The sequence below is a fragment of the Cottoperca gobio genome, chromosome 1 (genome assembly GCF_900634415.1).
Source record: "Cottoperca gobio chromosome 1, fCotGob3.1, whole genome shotgun sequence".
Classification (NCBI taxonomy): domain Eukaryota; kingdom Metazoa; phylum Chordata; class Actinopteri; order Perciformes; family Bovichtidae; genus Cottoperca; species Cottoperca gobio.
In genome coordinates this window covers 19,992,562-20,002,561 of record NC_041355.1, presented here as the reverse complement: position 1 = coordinate 20,002,561, position 10,000 = coordinate 19,992,562, and the positions used below count along the sequence as shown (strand labels likewise).

Below are 10,000 nucleotides of genomic sequence, written 5' to 3'. Positions count from 1 at the left end.
TCCACGACGACATCACGGAGCGCACGGATGTTGGACACCTTGCACTCCTCCACCTTCCTCTTGAGGATGCCCCACATGTGCTCAATTGGGTTTAGGTCTGGAGACATACTTGGCCAGTCCATCACCTTAACCTTCAGCTTCTTCAGCAAGGCCGTTGTCATCTTGGAGGTGTGTTTAGGGTCATTATCATGTTGGAAAACTGCCCTACGGCCCAGTTTCCGAAGAGAGGGGATCATGCTCTGCTGCAGGATGTCACAGTATATATTGGAATTCATGTGTCCCTCAATGAAATGCAGCTCCCCAGTGCCGGCAGCACTCATGCAGCCCCAGACCATGATGCTGCCACCACCATGCTTGACTGTAGGCAAAACACATTTGTCTTGGTACTCCTCACCAGGGTGCCGCCACACACGCCGGACACCATCTGACCCAAACAGGTTTATTTTGGTCTCATCAGACCACAGGACATGGTTCCAGTAACTCATGTTCTTGGATTCATTGTCTTCAGCAAACTGTTTGCGGGCTTTCTTATGCATCGGTTTCAGAAGGGGCTTCTGTCTGGGGCAACCGCCATACAAACCGATTTGATGCAGTGTGCGGCGTATGGCCTGGGCACTGACAGGCTGACATCCCACTTCTGCAACCTCTGCAGCAATGCTGGAAGCACTCGCACGTCTATTTTTGGAAACCAACCTCTGGATATGACGCTGAGCACGTGGACTCAACTTCTTTGGTCGACCCTGGCGAGGCCTGTTCCGAGTGGAACCTGTCCTGGAAAACCGCTGTATGATCTTAGCCACTGTGCTGCAACTCATTTTCATGGTGTTGGCAATCTTCTTATAGCCAAGGCCATCTTTGTGAAGCGCAATAATCCTTTTTTTCAGCCGCTCAGAGAGTTCCTTGCCATGAGGTGCCATGTTGTCCAGCATTCAGAGAGAATTGTGCCCAAAACACCAAATTTAACAGCCCTGCTTATCATTTACACCTGAATCCTTGTAACACTAACGAGTCACATGACACCAGGGCGGGAAAACAACATCATTGGGCACAATTAGGACATGTTCACTATGGGGTGTACTCACTTTTGTTGCCAGCTGTTTAGACATTAACAGCTGTGTACTGAGTAATTTTCAAAGGACAATAAATCTATACTGTTATTCAAGCAGCACACTGACTACTTTAAGTTATATCAAAGTTTCAGTAGGATAATGTTATCCCCTGAAAGGATATAACAGAATATTTGCAAAAATCTAAAGGGTGTACTCACTTTTGAGATATACTGTATATCCTGGTCCGTCTCATTGTTCGTTGTCGGTTTGTCATTCATGTTACACCCATGTTTCCGCGTGCTACGTCGTGTCTTCCCTGGTTTGTGTTTCCTGTTTACTTGTTACCTTTTCTATTTGTATAGCCTACCCCTGCTGTTGTTTTTGTGTTGTACTTTTTCTGTTTACAGTTTTATTAAAGCTCGCTTTTTGTTAAACTCTCGTCTGGTGTACTGCTTTTGAGTTCTCACCTTTCCCCTGGTGTGACAAATACACCATGTACCCAGGGAGCAAACAAAGCCATTTTATTCAGGAGTGTTAAAGAAATGCAACGGTAAGTCGGTGTCATAGACTGCAGCCAATCAGAAACGGATCAGACATTCAAACTTTAAATGTTAAACACAGCAGCCAACAAAGGAACCCCGTGTTCTTTACATATATAGCGCCAAATCACAACTCACTTTTCACATTGAACAGGTGCTCTTTTATTAAATAAACTAAACGCGTATGTTATTTATCAAATGTATGTGCACGTTTCAGTGTCTATTGCGTTGCTGCTTTGCGCATCCACATTCTCTCCTCTACTGTTTCGGGAAGGGCGGGGCTACGCTCCCAAAACACACGTGCCCGAGCACACCTACAGTGAGAGACAGTGGAGGAAGGGAGAGGAGAAAAGTGCAAAAAAGTCAAATCAACACATTATAAATGGAGCGACGTCGAACCCAATGTTCAGAATCTCAGGTGAAAATATCTACGTTTTTTTTAAATGCACACAGCCTGAATCCTGCACCAGTGATGCAGATGTTAGCTCAAAACATTTTTAGACATTCATTTCACCTTTCTTTCATGCTGTGTAAAAAAAAGCAACTTTTTCATCCATGTATCTTTCTGTTTTATCTTTCCATGTTTGTATGTTACGCTCTGCAGAGAGCTGCTTGTTGGGCCAAACTCCGCCGAAGAGTGTTCACTTTATCCAAACACACTCGTCCTTTCAGCTTCGTGCAGTTGGGCATGCTTCGTGCTGTAGTGACACTCGAGAGCCTTTTTCATCACTGCAAGCGCGTCCGCACAAACTAGGCACACTGACCTTTTACTTCCACGGAGAAATAATCGTTCGTCCATTTCTCCTGGAAAGTGCGACATTCCGCATCCACCTTTCTCTTTGTTACACTCGCCATGCTGCGTTCGCTGATGTCAATGACCGTCTCGTTTAATATTGAAGTTTTTTGACATGACGTGACCAAGTGATGTCACGTTCCACTCGTGTTGTATTCAAGGACCCTGACCTTGGCCAGAAAAAACAGTCAGTCACCCGTTTTATTCTATTGCTGACTAGATGATCCAAAAACACATGAACGCCCCCCTTTCTAAAATAAGAGCTTCCAGCGCCCCCCAACGTTCCCTGAACGTCCCCTGGGGGGGCGCTACCGCCCCCGTTGAGAACCCCTGAGTTAGATCGACAACAGCAACCCTCATAACCCAGTCAGGATGAGGCTGTTCTGACACTTTGGTGAGTGAAAGCACTTTGAAATGTATTGTTTAGTGAATTGGTGCATGTCAACCACTCAAATTCTAGTAATTATCACATTTCTCCTTTATTTGTCATGTACAGTGAGCATTTATGTACATCCTTCAAAGGAGAATGAATCATACTGATCAGAGAGGCACAGAACACAAAGAAAAAGACACTCAAGTTGACCAAAATACAACACTGGTGATTTTAAAAAGATTAAAATAAAAAATAGCATGTGATAACATGTTAAAAGCAAACAGGCACACTCTCATTTTAAGTGTACTTTTCAATATCATTCAACAGAGTTTCACATTTGCAACACTGCTATTTGAGCCAGTTGTGTGCTTGCACCTTCAACTTAGCTTTAACATTTCAATTGCAGAAAGTCTTAACCCAGAATAACTAGTTCTCTTTCCATATTTCAAGGACATTTGCAATTTTCCATCATTCTTCATTTGACACACTTTGAACACTTTCAGTGCCATACATGCTTCACACATTAAACACATATGCTTTATAGACAACGTGAATGAGTAACAATATAAATATATTAGGGTAACTCACAAAGTATCTACATAAGTCAGTCTAAGTCACATATATGTAGAAGACGCTTCTCATTCCCCGTCTCATATGAGTCATTGCATTTCCACTCTGCGTGCTCTCCAAGATGAGTCAGTGATTGAGGTTTTGCATTATTCCTTGATCTGTTACGTAACAAAGCCTACTTACAGCGACCAAGACCCCTCATCCCACTTGTTTCCACATGAACTTTGACAACTTTAATAAACCCAGCATGGATTCCATCCAAACTATAATAATAAACCGCTTAGTTCTCTCAGATCATCAGGGCCTTCAGTCTTCATCTGCAGTAACCCCTGTCACTTACAATCCACACAATGTGCAATGGCAAATTGACCAATATTAGAGGAATAGTACAATATTATGGGAAATACAGTTATTCACTTTCCCGCAAAGTGTTAGGATGAGAAGATTGATACCACACTCAATATGGCTGTCCCTTTTAAATATGAAGCTACGGTTAGCAGCCGGTTTAGCTTAGCTTAGCATAAGTACTGGAAACTGGCCTGACTTAACTTCCTGGTGCCTCTGCTGGTCGCCTTTATGCTATGAAAAAATAACTGCAGCTGCTGGCTGTAGCTTCATGTTAGTTGTCATGATATACTGGTATTTATAATGGGGATATTAAAAAATTGAATACTGATATCAAGTTAATAATACACATACAATAATATCCTGAAAATAATTTAGCGCCTGTTAAATAATTTCCATTTCTTACATTCTCGCTTTGTCTCGCACAACAATGCACACACAAACAACACCCCACACACAAATGAATATAATTATTTGCCAAAGAATAGATACAACTTATAATAAAAAATTTAAAGATGAATTTGACCGATTATTATTATTTTTGAAATAATCTAATTTTCTATAAATATCGCGATAATAACGTTATTGTGTAGTGAAAATCTGATATTGTGACAGCCCTACTTCATACTTATCTTTCATTTATGCCTGAAAGGTAAGTATGAAGCTGCTTCAGTTAGCTTAGCTTAGCATATAGACAGGAAACCGCGGGAAACACTAATTATCACAATTTGTTGTTTTTGCACTTCTGGAATGGATTAAATAAAAGAGATATAACATGGTAATTGGTGAGCTTTACTAAAGTAAATATGAAGCTATAGCAAGTAGTTGGTTAGCTTAGCACAAACTCTGGAAATGGGGTACGAGAGTTAGATGAGCAGATCGATGCCAACAGAGTGCGTCTATCTCTCGACACGAAACCTAAAAGGTTTAACGTGACAACGATGGCGTCTCTAATACCATTACCTAAAAATAACTGACCATCTTTGAAATGTTTGAACCAAATACATTTCACATTTCTGCCTAGACATAAAAAAAACTGTAAATATTATTGAATCATGATTAAATCAACACGAAGATCAGGCCTACTGCAAAGTACTGCGTGTACATTTCCGTCAAGGTTGGCTTCACCCTCTCCTGTCTATTAAAAATGGAGATGGCTTTTAGCTGCTTTACAGACTTGGAGTCACAGAGTGACATGAAAGGTAGTGAATGGGTGGCAGCAATGTGTTGCACTCGGCCCATTGATTAACTGTAACAGCATGAATCCATTTCAGTGACTATTTCAGCTGCAGACGCACAGTGTACAACATGTTGTTGTTTTTGATTCATATCCTTCCTTCTTACACTTAAAATGGCCAGGTGCTAAACTGGAGAGGTCTGTGAGTTCAGTTGCCTGCGTTAAAGTGGGAATTCATGCGTGTCTTGTACTACTGAGGATCAGAGGGACGCTCAGGTGGTGAGACGGTTTAACACAAATCTGTTACATAAGGTCACCCCGTAATCCATGTTGCATGTTGTTGCTAGAGATTAGAGAATAAACTGTTTGCCGAGTATTAGAGAGTAAAAACACAAAACACTTTGCGCTACAAAAGATTATTATCTAATGCATCTGAATCCATTTAAAAATCCCCCCAAAGAACAAAAAATGTCTCAATCGCTACTTGCTTTGATCTGCTTTCTTCATTGTGAGTATATGCAACATAACACAGCAATATATTGTGTAACAATTACAGATAGTCAGATAAAGTAAGATAAACATTGAATTACACTCAAAATAAAAAAACATTTACTTTTTGTGAGTGCATCATTATGCTCACTAAATATTGTTTAGCATAGGGATGGAGGCAAGGAGACATGTCTCAAATAGACTTCTACAGGCAGTGGTAAAACCTTATCTATTCACATTTATGGAAATAGAACCTGGATGCACGCTATTCAAGAAGGAAATGAGAATATTGGTGGTAATAAAGGAAATAATGAAAGGCAAGAAGAGATAAGTAAGGAACAATCTAATACTTGGAGATGTTTAAAGCAGAGCTGAAACAACTGGTCAGTAAATGGATTAGCCCCCCAAGAGAAAGTTATTCGGCAACTATTTTTCATTCTTAATGATTTTTCAATCAAACATTTAAAATAAAATTGCTCTTACCAGCTCCTTAAATGTAAACAATTAATGCTTTTCTTTGTCATATACGACAGTAAATGTAATATCTTTGAACTGTTACTGTATAAATCATCTTGGGCTCTGGGAAATAATAACTGGAATTTTTTACTATTTTTTTAACATTTTATATACAATACGAATAATTGAATAGTCAAGAAAATGAATGAATCTAAAATTAAAATAATCATTGGTTGAAGCCGTAGTTAAAAGAAAAGTGAGATGCACAGTGCTGTGAGTTAACACATTAGTAGCTCTCAGTAAATTCATCCACTTAATAAAAAAAGAATTTCTCTCAGCTTCAACACATAAAGTAAGATGTGCATTTATTTACAAAATACAAAAATCTACTATTTCTATTTCTATAATACAGGCCTGAAAAACTTTCCCTAAAACTGTTAATTGAACGTTATTGACTGTAGCCTACTGTATGTAACTGCTGAAGACATTAAGACATTTGTAGAAGATGAGAAGCGCTACAGTTGCGGAAAGGAAATGGAAAAAAGTAGCAGAAAAGAAAGAGTTGGAAGGGAAGGAGTATATATTGTGATGAGAAGTCCAGGTGGAGGCAGGTCACTGAGGGATACATTTGAAAAGTGCATTAGCGTGAGTTTCTACATCATTACCTACTGCATGTAGCCTCAACCTCCTACGATGCATACTGTATGTACGTGCTAGCGAGGAGAGCCACCATGAAAGGGAAAAATAACATCATCTCCAAACAACCATATACTACTGACAAATGTGTGTAGAGGGAGGGAAAGATTTGCTTCTGGTGTACTGTGACTTCTAACAATAGTACTAAAACGTGTGTGGTTTCACATATTTGTAGCAGGGAGGCATGTGTGGCACAGGTCTAACCGTATCAGGATTGTTATTGTTAGCTTTGCCTCTCTTGCTCCTCCCAGAGAGGGCGGAGATCGGCCTTATGTGAAGTCCTTGGACACAGCCTCGATGAAATTGGGAGCCGACATGAGGATGGTGAAGGTGCAGATGATGGAGAAGAGCGAGAAAGCCACGAGACATAACCGATCCACCACCGCCGCAGCAAACTTCCACTCGCTGCAGATCACCTCGCCCTCGTCCTGGGCTCGGAAGCGCCTGGCTATGTACTGCACTTCCTCCAGGATCCGGGAAATCTGCGGAACCTGCTCCAGCAGCGAAGTCCGTGACTGTTCGGAGTGGATGTCGTGCGCGGAGGAGCCGTTGGGATGGCTGGATTCAGTGCTTGGTGGGAAAGCTGGGTTATCTGTTCCCATCGTGTGGTAGCCACAGTACAGGTTCCCGTTGGTCGTGGTTGACTGGGTGGGGGCCTGCCCTGGTATGGTGCTCATCTGCATGCTGTTGGTGCTGGTGTGGTGAGGAGGCGGGTGGGAGTACTTGTAGTTCGAGGGGTTACTGGAGCTCACAGCTGTTTTGCTTTCCTCTCCAGGTTTCTTCATGCGGAGGAACCAAGCGCACCAGTTGAGAAGGATGACTCGGACCTGCATGAAGAGAGAAGACAGACAGAGATTAGAGTCATACCAACAATTTGTTAGGGTTTTGTAGGAGTTGATGCATAATTTGCTACGGGCTTATAGAATAATGATGAATTAATTTTTCCTGTCAAAGTTCATTATTATTTAATAACACTATGGTTCAAATTGATTAATCTTGCTAATAATGATTAGCTTTTGTGTTTTTGATTCGTAATTTCGGGGAAACAGGCATTTAATTAGGAGCTTTGTCAACCTTAAAATAATCATTTGTGTTTATTTGCGTTATTTACGTCAGACATGAGGAGGAGGGGCTTACTTCCATGTAGATACCAACGTTTATTTCTGCCATTAATCTAGTTTACAGTGGTGTGAACCAAAAATAAACACATGTAGCTGTTATTTAATTGCAATTAATGGATTTGTAAAAAGTCTGAATTTACGCTTTGTCAGGTCGGTCCATCTACTTTTAAAATGTTTTCTGAATAGAGTTTGGATCAATCAGGGCTATGCTATGCTAACACTTTAGCTGCTCCATCAACACTCAGAATAATGTCATCTAAATTAGGCATGAATAAGTCACATCAGTGTTTATGCACATGCATTTATACACAAATATTCGCGACTTTGTATGTTATCGCAACTCACAAAGAATGTGCTTCTTATTTGGTGTGAACACACCACAAGTGGACAACCCTGCTTATGATGGCCTCTTAGAGTAACACTTAGAGTAACAATTCTCTGTTAGTCAAACTTGTGTGTAGAAAACAACCTGTGTCAACCTTTAAATACGTGTCACTACACTACTCCAGCAAACAGGACCCAAAGCCTAACAACAGCCTAGATGAGTATTTGAATGCACCAATAAGTCGTGTGATTATTTGAAAATCTGAATTGGCTGGTGATTATTTGTTGGGTTTGAAAATGATTGTTAACCTACCCATTTAGGCATCTTCCCTCCATGGGGGTCATGGTGGTGGAACTGTAAAACCAGGACTGTCACCACCACAGACAGGCCCACGATCATCATGGTGCTCGCAAAGTACTGAGCTGGAGAGGAGAAGAGCACACACGTTTATCACAGCAACAATAAATACAGTGTAACAGAACAACTTTCAATTAAAACCTCATGTTTCTTGATACAGTGCTAGAACACACATGAGAGGTAAGCATTGTATTTAGGCTGGACTGTTGCCAAGTCAGTCGGTTGTTTGGTTAGTCACTGGTTTAATTTACCCTCGTCAACAAACCTGAGGCCCGACCACCACAGGGGCCGGTGGGAGAGTGACTCACATTTTACCTCCTAACCAACCAAAACACACACTCGTGGGCATTTGCAGACACATGAAAATACATAACATATGCATGTAGGCAAGCAAGCTACCCCATCCACACACACACACACACACAAAAGGAAGTCATTTGTCATTTTGATTTGGCTGTGAGCTCAGCGACCTCCCAGAAAGGCAGACCAATCAAAGGCTTCTGTCTACATTTCCATGTCACAGTATAATTGGAGCTGTAGGAAAACCTGTCAGGGTGAACGGTGAAGAGTATTTCATTTTGTCTTCAATCCATCAGTTCTGCTCCACCTGCAATGTGTTAATATGTCGACTCCAATAAAGGTGGGTTTGTTAACGGCTTCGTTTTACATCACTGAGCTGCCAAATGACACCGAACAGCATCTCCGTCTGCAGCCTCCCCTCCCATCTCATGGCCGCCTTGTCTTTTCTGATCTGTATCAGCGTGGCCTTTTACAATGCAACTCTTCTACTCTGAGATTAATCTTCACAGCCTCCCACGTCCAGCCGCTACAGGCTGCCCTGCGGTGAATGTGCGGTGTGAATATCTTGGCAGTAAGTCATTCAGCTGTTTTTCTGACACCTGATGAATAGTTAATGAGGAGAAGTTTCCATGCTGTATCACTGTATAGCCTTTCCAGCATGTTCCTATTCCCTGATGAATGTCACATTCGGGTGCAAGGTAAAAATACAACTTTTTTTTTTTGTTTTGCTAAAAATATTGGCGCCTGCCATGTTGAACCGCCATGTTTATACAGGAGCCCAGAATGGAAAAATCCAACATTCAGGTTTTCAGTTGGTAGCAATTTGCAACCTCAAGGCTTGATGCCACTGAATCCTACACACTGAGTGTTTTAAGAAATCACGGAAATACACATTCAAATTCTTGCCAAAAGTTAGATGAGAAGATCGATAAAAGAAACATTCTTTGTATGTTGCACTTGTATTGGTTTGGCTTATTTATAGCTAATAGTTGAATTTGTATTCTATTGTTTCTGTATGTTGCACTTATGTTGTTGCACTTCAAACTGGCTTATTTGAAGACAGTGTTCACTTATACGATTGTACCTATTTGAAGCTATTGTACTTACAAGATTCTTGCTGTTCGGAGTTGTATCTCCATGATTGTTTGCACATTTTGTATGTCGCTTTGGACAAAAGCGTCAGCTAAATGAACTGTAATGTAATGTAATCGATACCACTCTCGAGACGTGTTCAGAAAGAGCACAAGGACATTTTGTATTTGCACCACAATAACATACAAAGCAAATGGAAAGATGTTGAAAATGTGTATTAAAAAAAAGGCTTCTCCCAGGGCTTTCTGTTTCACCTACAGAGAGGAGAGGAATAACAGAAACATCTGGAGTCTCTGGTGAGTTGAACACAAACACAAG

General features: G+C 41.0%; 1 protein-coding gene across 1 annotated transcript in view; it reads right to left on the bottom strand.

Annotated features, from left to right (window-relative positions):
- Nucleotides 1-3,754: 3,754 nt before the first annotated feature.
- LOC115008388 (neuronal acetylcholine receptor subunit alpha-7-like) overlaps nucleotides 3,755-10,000 on the bottom strand; it is a 42,401-nt gene continuing 36,155 nt past the window's right edge. The window contains 2 exon segments of the mRNA XM_029431974.1: nucleotides 3,755-7,314; nucleotides 8,246-8,355. Of these exon segments, the coding sequence (XP_029287834.1) occupies nucleotides 6,757-7,314; nucleotides 8,246-8,355 (668 nt within the window). The 3' untranslated portion in view covers nucleotides 3,755-6,756.